Source organism: Raphanus sativus, chromosome 4 (genome assembly GCF_000801105.2).
Source record: "Raphanus sativus cultivar WK10039 chromosome 4, ASM80110v3, whole genome shotgun sequence".
Lineage (NCBI taxonomy): Eukaryota > Viridiplantae > Streptophyta > Magnoliopsida > Brassicales > Brassicaceae > Raphanus > Raphanus sativus.
In genome coordinates, this window is record NC_079514.1 from 11,051,297 (window position 1) to 11,065,743 (window position 14,447).

The following is a 14,447-nucleotide window of genomic DNA, read 5'->3' on the forward strand; positions in this document are numbered from 1 at the left end:
AGTAACAGCAAAACATAGTAGTACTTCTCGCATTTGGCAACACTTTACTTGAGAAAAGAAGGTTCGACTTTTTGATAACAGTTTGCCCACTACTGCAGTAAAATATTCTGCCATAAGCTTTTTACTCAGGTTGTTCGTTGGTGAAAAGATAAATCAACTTTGAACTACTCTTCTATTTATAGCTGCACTGTATGAATTCCCGTTCGCCTTTCCTCCCAGTCGTCTAGCAGCTAGCCTCTGCTTCCGGTTCCGGTTATTCCATTGCCTGTAACCCCTAAAGCAAGTGTTAGTACCATGAGGGTAGTAGGCTACCTTTAGAGAGAAGAGAGAAAGGGAGAAACCTGATCAAGAACATTCCTGCTACAAGAAACGACACACCCAACGAAACCTTCTGAATCGTTGTCCTTACGCGAACCCATTGCAAAAGATCTTTAAAACATGATAAAGTCTCAGTCTTCAAAGGGGACCTTTTCTTCTTCTTTCTGGAGACTCTCGGCGGCCGTGACTCCACCACCGATTGTAGACTTGCTTTGCTTCCATAACACGGTTCTTCTCTAGAATCATCTTTTGTTTGAACAGAGAAACCAGCTGCTTCGCAGAACGATGTGCCGTTAGACTCCCACTTTAACGTTTTAACGCAGATGATGTCGTTTACTCCACATGGGCCAATCATCTATACGCAAAAAAACACATATGATTCTACAAACCATTTGATCACTTTCCTAGGATGTTCAGTTCTCACCTGTGTAAGTGCATTACTGGCGAAGTATGCGTCTTTGCAAGCTTCGAAGACTTTGTTACAGAAGGAAGCGCAAATGCGTGGAGGACCCGGTTGAATTCCAACGTTGGGGTTACAGATCGAACACTCCAATAGCTCGAACAGATTCAGACAATCTTGACTAGCTTCCCCAAAAGTAGCCAAGTTTCTGACAGCTACGAAAGCTGGGTTCGTCTGAGCAGGAGAGCAACAGGTCCTTTTACGGAACACTCCACACAAAGTTAGATCCTTTGATCCTTTACCAACGGGTTTAGGAGGCTTTCCTTCTGATTCATATGGTGGAAACCTCCCTCCTTTAGAAACGCATACTCCTTTCAAATCCGGTTTCAATGCACCTGAATATCAATTTGGTTAAGCAAATAAACAACCCCCTCAAAAACAGAGCATTACACTAAAAAAAATGAACAACTTTGATAAGTTTTTTTTCTTTATTGCAAAGAGTTTAATTTCTTTTTTTCATGAATAGAAGAAAATCAAAATGAAGCTAGCAAAACACTGAACCCATATGACCACCTAAACAACAAGTTGAAGAACAAAACTGCAAAACTCGGTTTCTAAACCAATCTGGTTTTGCAAACAGACGAGTCAAGATGATTCGATTCAGACGACAAAAACGAAAAAGGTTGAGACTTTGGGTGATAGAATTCGAAATCTACGATACCCATATTCTGAAATCTAACAAACAGATCAAATGGAAAATGTGAACAAGAAGAAGAAGAAGAACCCTAAGCGTTTTGGTACTAACCGGATGAGAAGGAGATCAAGAGATGGAGAAACAGGATCGGACTCTGAATCAGAAACACCTTCTTCGTTGAACATCTTCCCATCTTTTCCCTTGATTGATCTAAAAGCTTGAAGCAAAATGATATAAAACACGACCGAAGACAAGAAGTTACTCGTGACTTAAGTTCAACATGTTCAGGAAGTGGACCCGAATACCCGATTGTAAAGACACCGTCTAATTTGGTTTTAGAATAAAAGAACCTTCCACTTTATTGATTGATTCAGCCTCTCTCTCTCTCTGTGACACTATTATATGTCAAAATATTCAGAAATGAAATTTGATATTATATAGTCCTATTATTTCAATAGCCAAAGCTTAACATTCATTCTCTTTTGGAACAAGTTTCTTCAAAACCCTGAAGATGAAGAAGCAAACAAATGTCCGAAATCAACAACATTGGAATTTGATTTTTTTTTTGGATTGTAATACTCAGAGTAACTTGACGCCAGCTTCCCTGACGGAATCGATCACGGCCTTGACTTTACCATGGTACCTCTGCTCTTTCTTCATGTGGATAGCAACAGCTGGGATATCTTTCATCAAGAGCCTTTCCCCAAGGATCTTACCGATCTTTGAAGCAGCGGCCACGTCGCGTGTGACGTCCATCGTTTCCCTCAATGCTTTCTCCTGCGAGCTAGCTGAGCAAGCCACTGTGGCTGTCGGCGAGTGGATGACTTGGGCGTGAACAAACTTGTTCGTGAAGTGCATTTTCAGGACGTAAGGTTTGAGGTAGTCGAAGAGGCGTGGTGGTCTAACTGCCGGTGGAATCACCATCTCCCTCTTTATCTCTATAAAAGTTTAGCTGTAAAACGGAGTCACAAAGTATTAACATTTAAAAAGAGAGAGAATCTAATCAACACAGCCTTTTTGATCTCTATCGATAACTAAAACAACAAGCATTTGACTTCTTTCTGACATTTCATCGAACAGTTGGTGCCTTAGTGGGTTGATATAAAAATGTGACTTAAAAGCATGATAACTTCACAACAGTCCAAACACTGATGCATACGGGATTAATCAAATCTAAAAATTTCATGTTCTCATTAATCAAACAGATCACCCAACTAGCTCTGATAAGACGAAACTAATATCTAGTGAGAAAATTGTTACGGATTCTCAAATGCTGAAGCTCGATCGCCTAGTTCTAGAAAACTATATCTACCGATGTTTTAGAAATTCGACCCAGATTTCGCGTACCTGGAGAAATTGAAAGCGGCGGAGCTTGACGGCGAAGGAGCGATTGAAATTATAAAATGCCGACGAGAATGACGGGTGAAAAACCCCAGGATGGTAAATTTGGATTTTTTTTTATCAAACCAAAGTACTGGGCCTATCATTGGCCCATTTAGATTTGAAATGTGGGTAAGTGGGCCAGTATTTTTCTCTAATTTGGGTGGAGCTCATATAGAAAATTTGACTGTTTCCAGTGTGTGAATATTTTCAAGTAATTTTTGAATTATCTTCAAAATAACTACATTTCATATTTAAGTACTCGAATAAATATTCGTGACAAAAAAAAAGTACTCGAATAAATAATTCGGACATGATTACATATGCTTATGGCATGTCTCTGTTAAGCTAAACTAACCACACATGACACAACAAACAAACCAGGCTCCATCGTGGGTCGTTTGTCTGTTGTTGTTGGTCACAAAAACTACTTTTGTGCTGCTTCAATGTAGTTTTGATTTCATTATATCTTTTTCAAATTGTATAATTAACACATTTTCTTTATTTTAGGACGACATTTTCGATGTCTTCACGATAGATTTTAAAAAGAATAATTTGTTCAGTATAATCTATTATCTATACAGAAGTTCAGATCAATGTGAGTTGTACAATTTGTATTAAAGATTTAAAAAAAAAGTAACGGTTTTGTTTGTAAAAATCTGCATCTGATTTTTTTTTGTTTTTATACAAGATTTCGTTACGAAGCTGTGCGCTCCACTCCAGTGTGCTTTTTTCTGTCCCCGCAAGTACGTGACAATATTTACTTGCGTAATTTAACTGTTACTATCATATTTTCTCATTTATTAAACTGGTGCTGAGGAAAGAGACAGAAGTGAGAGTTAAATGGCAGTGAGAGTGAAAGAGAGAAAGTCCCCCGCTTTCTAAGGGAACTTTGCCTCAGCAACTACCTTTCTTCTTTTTACCCTACACGCTTCCCCTCATTTTTATTAAAATGACGTAAGCAAATCAGTGTCATATTATCAAGTTACTAGACTATCAGTTAACTCTTTTCCAAGAAACTAGAACAAGGTTACTGAATCCATATTTATTATATACATAAGAAATCAAATTTGTGTCAGAGTTAACTGCAGTCTTCAACCTGAATATCCCCATGTCCATATTATTTCCCATATTATAAAGTAGAATAGCTATGTAATATTTATCGCAGTTTCAGTATTCTCCACTGAACTTCATTTAACTCAATAAATTATCTTCAATTTTTACATGCCTAGTGTAGGAGGAAAGTAACTATAATTAAGAAGAATCTTTATCAGTGACTTACTATAGACATGTGTAGTGTTTATAAATATTGATGGACTGCAATATCATATATGTAATGTGTCCATGCCATTGCCAACAATGAACTACAGAAGTGATAGAAAACCGGAGTAACTATCAAAATATACTCCAACTCGTTCTTATATATCCATAAATGGGTTAAAAATACTAAATATATGTAGGTACAAAGTAGTCCAATAAATATGAACCCGGATCGCTTATGGAAATTCTCTCCTCACCGTGATCGATTGCATATAGCTGGGAGGGGGAGAAACACGTGTTGGAGTAGTAGAACACGTGCGAATATATGATAACCATGTACTGATCGATCACATTTGTTCGCACGTGCCCTGCTTCTCCAGCAAGTCTTACTCACCCATTACATTTCTCTTACATAAACTCTTTCCATGGCCATGCATGTGACGATAGTTGAAGAAAGAGAGAGATGAGAGTTTGTTTGTGTTGAAGAAGAGAGTTAAGAATATAGCCTTAGGGAATATAGTATACAACTTTAAGAGTGAGGAGGCAGGAACCTCTGCTCGCTCGTTTACGTGCATATATAGTGGGCTCCGAGTGTTTGATAAAACGAAGCAGAAGTCTAAAAATAAGATAAAATCCGAAAATTGAAAAATACTTGAAGTAAAAATAAATGGGAGTGGAATTAAAGTGATTGAGTCTTGAAGTGGGATTACTTTAAATGTGGATAAGAAGTAAAATGGCAATCATGTCACCAAGTCTTTCATTACTTTAAATGATTCTTTGCTTTCTCAATTTTATTTCAGAGAGATGTATACACAACACGCATGTCTGCGTAGATTCGTAAAACGAGACTCGCAGTTAATAACTATATAATAGATTTATTTCCAACCTTTGGTCAATATTGGAGGATCAAATATAAACGAATACAAATTGATTAGCGTAGTGAAAGAGACCAACTAACACAACCTGATTAGCATAAATAAACAGAGTGATCATTGATAAAAAAGGATGATATCAGATAATTCGATTTACAATTGGAGAGCACTGGGTAGCTTATCTTCAAACAAAAAACGTTGGGTAGCTTGAGAGTAGTAACAATATTTTGAGCATTGCTAATAAATAATGAAATGCTTTATTACGCAATGTATGCTAATGCAATAGAGACAGACAGTAAAGATAGGTGACGAGCTTGGGTCAGTTTATGTCTGCTTGCTGCCGCCAGATCCAAGTTCAAGTCTCACTATTTTATCCCAGTTTTTACTTTATCTTGACGCGCGTCACCGCAAATTTTTTTTTTTAAACCAAATTACCTGTTATTATTGCATACTACCAAATATAGTTATCAACCAAATTATTATTGCATACTACTAAACTAGGAGTTCAAAAAAAAGGTTACCTGTGTTGAACTTTCCGTGCATACTACCAGAATTAACTAATATTTGTGGTTTATATTAGCCCAAAATGCTGAATAGAGCAAGTGATAGTGCACGATCAGGACCGGAGAAGCCAATAAAATGAACGTGGGGTGCGAATTCATCCATAACTTTTTAAAAATAAATTCCTCGATAAAAAAATTCATATGCATCATTATAATTTGTAACTTTACACTTACTATTATGCCTGTGCACCCATTCAAAATAGTTCGCCTCTACGCATGATTAAGTGTAAGCTGTCGTCATAAAGTGTGAGCTACCTCACTAATCACTAAAAACATCGACCAACCATAACACCAAATTTAGTGTTTTGATATTACATTATTTTTTCAATTTTCAACTATAATATTAAATATTATACCAAAATAGTATTATATATTATTTAATGTTTTAGTTTTAATAAATTTCCTATTTTTATTATTAGTAATTGATAAAAAATTATTTCATCACACTTATACATTATTTTTGTTAAACTTTTGTAATTTATGTTTTTAAAATTTATTTACATTTATATTTTTGGTTTAACAGCATTATACCTTTTATGTACTAATTTTATATAAGATATTTATTTGAATACAATAATGTAATATTAATTAATAACTGTTCATTACTAATTCAATACAACTTTGAAAACATTATAACCTATATTTTAAAATATAAATTAAATTATAATAATCATTTAGTGATTTGTTACTTAAAATAAAATAAAATATAAATTTCTAAGATATTTTGTTATTTAAAATAGATAGAAAATGATAATAATCTGTTAGTGATTTCTTACTTGAAACAAAATAAAATATATTTTAATTATGTAAAATTAATTTAAAAATACAATTAATGCAATATATTTATGTTTAATTACAAATCTGAACTAATTAATAATAATAATTAAACTACATTATTAAATGAAGTATTAATAAAATATGTATATTAAATATTTTGTGTGATGATTTGTGTTATACTAAATTTGGTGTGACACTATTTACACGACACCAAAATTTAGCGGAATGATATCATTTTTAATGTTCTGTTGAAAATGAAAGCACAATAAATTTGATATTTTAGTGTTCCATTAGAATTGACCCCTGTTCTAAAACGCGGGCGAATTGCCGCTTACGCGTCCGGATAAACGCTCCACAGACTTTCACCGTGGCGAATTGGACTGGTGCGGTGATGTTATGCGGCCATCCGCGTATTGACCGCGTAGACCGTGGTTTAATAAACTCAGGCGTGTTATAGCGTGTATTCTTGTGCGGCTTATGAGATTTAAAAATTGAAAACCTCCACTTTATCCAATTTTTATAACGATAAAACTCTTAAACTGGATTTTGGTTTATAAAACGATAAAATCTATGTGTAATCTACAAGAAAACAAGATAAATCGATAAAAATGGTGAAAGAAAAAAATCAGAGGCGGGTGCTTAGGTTTGCAGAAAAAGGAAGGAGACGAGGATAGAAACGTAATTTAATACTCATTAAACCTAAGACATAAAAACAACAATAAACTGGATATAATGGGGCATCGAACCTGGAAGGGGGCGTTATGCTGCACGTGAGCATGATATATGCCACTGGGCCGCTTTACTGTCTTTGCTCTTTGGCGTTTGCAATTTTATATAACCGATTCATACATTTATTTTATTTTATCTGATCCATATTAATTTGATATATCACAAATATAAATATTATTAATATTAAATTATTAAAAGCTAGGTTCCGAGTAATCCCCGATTTTTTCTCGATTTTTCTTTAACTCGCTAGGCCCGGACGAGCCGCACGCGTTACGCGTAGCGAGTTTCCGAACAGGGGAATTGACCAAATGCTAACTCCAATGAGACACCAAAAACTCCAATAGAACACCAAACACCAAATTTAGTGTAATTTCATCTCCAATGAAACACCAAAAATAATACTATCCCACCAAATTTCGTGTAGAGTGAATAGACTTACACCAAATTTGGTGTAACACTATTCGTTACACCAAATATTTTATATACATATTTTATTATGTTTCGTTGAATAGTATAGTTCAGTTATTATTATTAATCAGTTAATTTTTTTTTCAACTATTATTATTAGTATGTTCAAATTTGTAATTAAACATAAATATATTGCACTCCCTCTATTTCTTTATATAGGTAGTTTTAGCCAAAAAAATTTGTTTGGCAATGTAAGGTGTTTACATAATTCAAAACAATTTTTGCATTAATTAGATATTGTGTGACCAATACAATAATACATACATTTTTATTATTGGTTGAGATTGTATATTAAATGCTACTTTTTCAAAAATAATAATTTTCTTGATATTGAGATTTTTAACTAAAACTACTTACAAATAAAAATAGAGGGAATATTAATTATATTTTAAATTATTTTTACGTTATTAGAATATTTTTATTTTATTTTCAAGTAAGAAATCAAAAAGTTATTATTATCATTTTTATGTTACAAAAAATAAAATATCATAGAGATTTTATATTTTATTTTTTTCGAAATAAGAAATCACTAAATGATTATTATCTTTTATTTTAAAATATTGATTATAATTTTTATTTAGTACTATTAAATTCACTAAACTTTCAAATAAATTTTTAATTTTTTTATTTTATAATATATTTAAACATATATTACTAGCTAATACAAACTTTATTATATATATATATATATTATTTTGTTATGTGTTTTTAATAATTAATGTTTTGTAAATCTTAATATAGTATTTTATATAAAATAAATACAAGTAAAATATTGTTAAACCAAAAATATAAACGTAACCAAGTTTTATACACATATAATTACGAAAATTTAATAACATAATATGAAAGTGTGATAAAACAACTATTTATCAATTTCAAAAAATAAAAATATAAAAATTATTAAAAACAGAAAACATCACATAATATATAATATTATTTTTGGTATAACATTTAGTGTCATAGTTAGAAATGATAAAAAAAATTGATACCAAAACATCAAATTTGATATAACTTCAACACTAAATTAAGTATGAGCTAATGAATATTGCATCGAGCTAATAAAAATCAGTACACATGTATTGTAGATTTGCACCTAATTTAACGACACTAATCTCGCACACAGATAAGTAAAAACCAGCACACAGATAAGTAAGTCAACTAGGTTAGGTGAAGATTGGCAGCTAATCTACTAAGTTGGTTGGTTGAGCACACTCCTGGGAAGGGGTAAACTGGCTCTTAGGGTCTTTCGCCCGCGTTTATACTATAGTGGCACCCAATTGATTTTAGCACGAGATAGGGACCAATCTTCATCCACGGGTGTGTGCTGGAATGTGTGCAATACTAGTTTATCGGGCTTGCTTCGTTAGGAGTATACAGATAACAGTTAGGAAGGAATAACCCAGCATTGCGCTAGAGAAAGCAGAGGAATACCGAGAAGTAGACAGAACTTGCTTCGCTAGGAAAGGAAAAAGGGAGAATTGGTTTCACCTTCCCTATAAGAACTAAGGTTTACCCAACTCCCTAGCCATCTATGAAACTATGATACTTTATACTTCCAAACTTGAAAAGGAAAAGGAAGACTAAAACATGGGACTAAAGCTGAGGAGGAGCTAGTGGAACTATCTACCCAAGAATTATAACAAAAGTTGCTCACAGTACACCTTTGTTTAACTGTATGAGCGAGAATACCAGCTAGTCATGTAACTGACAAAAATAAGGATTCTAAAGGAAGGAGTTAGGTGTGCCAAAGATCCTGGGATTACCTTTGGAGAGGAAAGCTCCTACTATTTATTACTATTAAGGAGCACTCAAAGCTTGCTTCGCTAGGACAGAACAGCACAGAAGAGTAGATAGCTTGCTTCGCTAGGAGTGTGCTAACTTATTCTCATAGGTGTACCCGCGTAGAAGAAGCTACCTTCCTCAAACTCTTCTGCGCAACCCAGCCATACCAGAGAGTGCTATTACAAGGAAATTATCTGATCTCGGAAAATGAAAGCTTCTTTTTTAGCAGAGGTACTGATGTCAGGAGAAGGATGGCGTACATACCTCAGTGTGCACTAGCTCCAATACTCTCTTAGTCAACTCTTGGCTTATGCAAACTGACAGAATAGTATTATAAGTTTTTCCAATAAATGTATAATTAATAGGAATACTTAGTCAACGTGTGGCTGACTTTCTTTAAAACGAGATTGCGTAATTGATTATTTTTTGAATTTGATTTGAATTGAGAAAGAAAAGTTTTTTTAAAAAAAGGATGGTAAAGAGAAGTGAGAGATGATGACGAAGTGATAGAGACAGTTACACAGAGGAATAGGTTGCGTGTTCCTCGCGAGTTTCTCTCCCTTTTTTCCTGTCTTCTTTTCCTTTTTATTTTAACCCTCGGAACTAAAAAAGAACAGATTCACCACTATAGTCCACAGATAGTGAGACAGAAACTTTGTGGCTTGAAGAGTTCCAATGCAATTCTTCTCTCTTTTAGGTTTTAATATATTATTGTGTTCTCTTTGCCCATTAGTAACAAAACTAAAACAAGCCATTATGATTATATGATTTATGTATTTTGTAACATTGATAAATTTGTTGTTTAAAAAAAAAGCATTGATAAATTTTTTTTAAAAAAAAACATTGATAAATTTGTTGCATTGACAAAAAAAGAAAGAATTTTGTCTGTGAACTACAATACTCTCTGTGATATAAGAAGTCCTTTATTAGAAAAATCCACATATATGTGGATCATTGTCGAAAACATGTTATTATGTTGAAGTCAAGTATAAAATTATCTTCATCTGCGGTTCAAAAGGAACTTGTGCAAATTCTTATTAGTTAAAGAAAATCATGTTTGGGTCAATTCAATCATTGTTACATGTTTGAAAGCATGAGCATCGAATCTTAAGATGATATATATATTCATGACATGTGAAAAAGAAACAGAAAACATATTTGTAGAACTAAAAGATTTCAGCTATCTAGTAAAAAGAAAAAGAACAAAGGGTGGAGGATTCTAAAGTTCACACTGTCACTTACTTCTGACGAAATTGAAGTGAATCGTTCCCCCATGTTTTATGGGTTTGGATTTCCATTCTGACGTCATTGCTTCTCTCTCTCTCTCTCTCTCTCATTTTGATAATTAAATTTGTGTTTACTATCTCTCACACACCACACAACGAATTTACAATTTGAAGGTGGTGAATGATTAATGGTTATTTAGGGTACAATCCTTCGATGTCTCATTTTTATACAACTTCTTGTTTTTATTAAAAACTGTATAATCAATTATATTTTATATTTATATTTTATTAGTATTTAAATTATTTTAATGTACCATTTTAATATTTGTGTGTTTCATCTAAAACATTGCACAGTGGTTATTTTCTTTCATCTCACTTAATCATGTTAAAAATATTCAAGTGAATAACTGAACAAACCATATCTATTCTCTAACAGTAATGTTCACTTTGTGGAAGATCACATATCCAAAATATAAACTGCCGGGTCTCATAGCTAAAGTATCATCTTTGTATTCTGATAGAAACCGCGACTCAAGAGTAGCTAAACTCCACAAAACAGACAGTGAACAAAAATTTAATTGGACTAATCATATGTTTTAGTCAATATGTTGAAGTAGGGTCTTTGCCTCTTTGGTTACTTGTAATGAATACTACTACTACTACCAACTATATCTAATTTGATTAATATTTTTTCTTAATGCGTAATAAAGGAGATATCAATAGTAATAATAATAGCAATTTTCACCGCCCAAACAAACTATACGGCCCATCAAAAATTTCAGGACTTGTGACTTCATAGAATGACACCATTCTAAACAACTGAATCCAAACCCATAATTGACTGGAACACGAATCATTTTATTTCTCCACTTACAATTGTAAATACTATCTTCCTGTATAGTTCAATAAACCTGACAAATCGCTATGCTCCAATCGTATAGTCTTTCTACTTGTAGTATCATTAGTTTAACATCAACTAGACAAATTTAAATATTTGCAAACTCCACTTGGCTTTACCCAATAAACTGTCTGGAAAAAAAAAAGCCTCCATAGAGGCTCAAATGCGCAGCAACAAACGAAAGTGTATCCCTTCAACCAAACTAGATAATATCTAAAACAGAACGGAGATAGTTGCAGTAGAATCAAAACTCAACTAAGACGTCGAAGAGATGATGGTTTTTTAGTCTTCTTCATCTGTTTCGTTCTCGGCGATGTTGAAGTACCTCAACTCGTAGAGGTTACGGTCCTTGTTGGCAGCAATCACTCTGAGCCAATCTCTCACATTGTGCTTCTTCAGATACTTCTTTGTCAAGTACTTGAGGTATCTAGACATACATATCACAAACAAGTCTTTACTTAGAGAATGATTAAACTCAATAATCAAACAATGTGCTTAAGACTAGACTATATTATGGTGTAGATTATTAATCAAAACCTCTTGGAGAATTGGCCATCAGAGGTGACGGTGATCTTGTTCTTGTCACGAGTGATCGAGACAGAATCGCCAAGAGCACCTGCTTTACCACCACCAACCTTAATCCTCTCCTGGAGAAACTTCTCTAAGGAAGCAATCTCCATGATCTTGTCATCAACAGGTTTAGAACAATCAATGGTGAAGGAAACTCCTCCCTTCTTCTTCCCCTTTGGAGCTGCTCCACTTCCACGACTCATTTTTCACCAACTCTCTTCTCTCTGCAGCTCAGAAGATGGAAGTGCGGCGTCTTCTGATCTCGAAAGAGAGTAGGAAGATGTTGCGTCTAGGGTTTAAGGTGCTCTTGTAGTTCAGGCCCATATAGTTTTGTAGATTAATTTCAGGAATTTAAATCTCAGTCAATCATTTTCTTATAATGGGCCGAAAAGCCTGTTTTGTCTCTTTCAATCTATATAGCTGAATCGGTTTGGTGTTTTAGACCAAGTCGAGTCGTAGTTCAAAACAACATATCTCTTATCCTACAAGGTATATCTGCTTCTGATGTTGGTTCGTTAAGTTAATTTGACCAACAAAGAAAAAGTTTCAGAACTAAACAAAGATGGTAGGGGTCGCGCGAACGCAGACCCCCTCTGCCACAAATAATGACGCAGGCTCTCCCACTTGGGGAGACCTTAGGCTAAGCGCCCCTCCTTAATGTGCAATGGAGGTCACTAGCCTAGGCCACTCATCTTCTTGATCATGAGTTGACCCCGTCCAGGTAAGTGATTTGAACGTTCTCCCCACTTCTCATCTTATACTCTCCTTCGCGAGTCCTTCTTTTTACCTGTAAGCGATGTGGGACAATTGAACACATCTAACTACTAGCACAGGCCTGAAATGAGTTGGGTATTGAACACATGTGTCGGACATAAAGGCCCATTAAATGAAAAATTTGGGGAATGCGTTGAGAGAATGAACCTAGCAAAGAGAATCGAACTTTCGAAGATATATTATAGCCAGAAAAGGTTTGAATAGTTCAAATAATCTATAAAATAAATGTTGTTTATGCTGATAAATGTTGTTTATGCTGACGAGTGCCAATCACAGACGAAGGGCCCAGATTATGTCTAATGATCTGAGTTTTGGAACATGAAACCAATTATATGTAATCAGCTTCATAAACAGATGTAAGTCCAATTTTATTCATATAATCTTCTGTAAGTACCTCTTACATTTTCGCATCCCGAAATTTGCAAACAATAAGTCGTGGGCATTGTCTAACCAGAATGAATTCATTTCATTCAAAGTAGTAAAAGAAGGACATATATAAAAAACATGAAAAAATGGGACTAGTAGCTATAATATAGCCTAGAACAAGACAATAGGCATGATCAAATGATAAAAGAGTCCTTTTAGTCTTTGGTCAAGTTGTCGGGCTTGAGAAATTTGGGGTAGCGATCGGTGGTTCCAGTTTTGTGATCGTAGTACTCCACTGCAGCTGCTCCAGCTAGAGCGGCTAATGTCAGCGCCTGAGCATGTAGCCTGAGAATACACAAAAGGCGTGAGAGTTATGATCGTGAAGAAAAATTTAGGAGCATCATCGTAATTTCAGAAGAAAAAAACTTAGCATCATGGTGAATTTGTGATACATCATCGATCAACACCCTAAATGTTTATTCGATAATACGTTATATTGGCATTGGAAAGCATTAGCGTATATGATGATGATACATATAAGAGAGTCAATCTGCTGTTGTTAGAATGAGCACTCTACAGCTAACCAGTTAAATAAAATAATCAACAAAGCGAACAAATGATAATTATTCATTTAGAGACTCTCAAGCACACACACACACAGACACACATATAGAGGAGTAATAATACCATAACTAATGTAATTCGATGCATGTTTTTTAACCATTAAAAAAGGGAAGATAAGAAGAAGAAATATAAAGATATATACCTGGCGTGGATGATTCGGACACTGGTTTTCATACCAGGTTTAGACCAGTTGTAGGCGATTGAACCAGAGATCCCACTCAGCCATAAACAACCTATATCATCAATCAACACTCCACATTTCAGATCAAATCATACAAATATATATATATATATATATATATCAGAAGAATACACACGCAAACGCAAATAGCAAATTCGAATACTTTTCAACCCAAAAAAAAAGAAAAAATGAAAGTAATCAAAATTGAGATCTAAATATTAGGATGAACACAACACAACCAACCGATCTACAAAACATTTAATTTTTACCAACGGTACGAAGCTTGTGTTCTACAATCCATTCCCTGATTTCTGCCATTTTTGTCTTTGATTCCGCCATTTCTGAACCCCAATAAAAAACGAAATTCGGAAGAAGAGGTGTGAGAAGAGAAACAAAAGAAAGAGAGATTGAAGAAGAGTAGAAATGCGCGTTTGGCCGTGGTTTTAAAGCGACCCAAAGGCGGAAAATTCCAAGCAAGAGAAAACCAACTTGCTAACTTGCGCTACATTACCGCTGTTTACGTGTCTTTTTAGTTGCTTACCTGTAATTAAGCTTTATTTATCTG

The 14,447-nt window shown here is 34.3% G+C and overlaps 4 protein-coding genes and 1 non-coding gene across 6 annotated transcripts; all 5 read right to left on the reverse strand.

Moving 5' to 3' along the window:
* Positions 1–18: 18 nt before the first annotated feature.
* On the reverse strand, positions 19–1,712 carry LOC108854679 (folate-binding protein 1). 2 transcript variants are annotated; one of them, XM_018628296.2, is made up of 4 exons: positions 1,524–1,712; positions 743–1,113; positions 342–673; positions 19–265 (listed from the first exon to the last, which is right to left on the reverse strand). In XM_018628296.2, exons 1-4 carry the CDS (start codon positions 1,603–1,605, stop codon positions 154–156), a joined length of 897 nt encoding a protein of 298 aa, XP_018483798.1. In that variant the 5' UTR covers positions 1,606–1,712; the 3' UTR covers positions 19–153. The 2 variants fall into 2 exon arrangements, with proteins under 2 accessions (XP_018483798.1, XP_018483797.1); XM_018628295.2 differs by having other exon boundaries at positions 19–274.
* A 111-nt stretch (positions 1,713–1,823) lies between these two features.
* Positions 1,824–2,336, reverse strand: LOC108854680 (uncharacterized). The gene has a single exon (XM_018628298.2). The coding sequence runs from the start codon at positions 2,334–2,336 to the stop codon at positions 1,992–1,994; it is 345 nt and encodes a 114-aa protein (XP_018483800.1). The 3' UTR covers positions 1,824–1,991.
* Positions 2,337–11,460: 9,124 nt separating this feature from the next.
* On the reverse strand, positions 11,461–12,232 carry LOC108849469 (60S ribosomal protein L22-3). Its single transcript, XM_018623023.2, has 2 exons — positions 11,905–12,232; positions 11,461–11,794 (listed from the first exon to the last, which is right to left on the reverse strand). The coding sequence occupies exons 1-2, from the start codon at positions 12,138–12,140 to the stop codon at positions 11,650–11,652; spliced, it is 381 nt and encodes a 126-aa protein (XP_018478525.1). The 5' UTR covers positions 12,141–12,232; the 3' UTR covers positions 11,461–11,649.
* Positions 12,233–12,503: 271 nt separating this feature from the next.
* LOC130512031 (U1 spliceosomal RNA) lies at positions 12,504–12,666 on the reverse strand. Its single transcript, XR_008945595.1, has one exon. It is a non-coding gene; the product is annotated as a U1 spliceosomal RNA (small nuclear RNA).
* Positions 12,667–13,058: 392 nt separating this feature from the next.
* LOC108855488 (uncharacterized) lies at positions 13,059–14,327 on the reverse strand. Its single transcript, XM_018629332.1, has 3 exons — positions 14,152–14,327; positions 13,844–13,934; positions 13,059–13,422 (listed from the first exon to the last, which is right to left on the reverse strand). Exons 1-3 carry the CDS (start codon positions 14,219–14,221, stop codon positions 13,293–13,295), a joined length of 291 nt encoding a protein of 96 aa, XP_018484834.1. The 5' UTR covers positions 14,222–14,327; the 3' UTR covers positions 13,059–13,292.
* Positions 14,328–14,447: the final 120 nt, after the last annotated feature.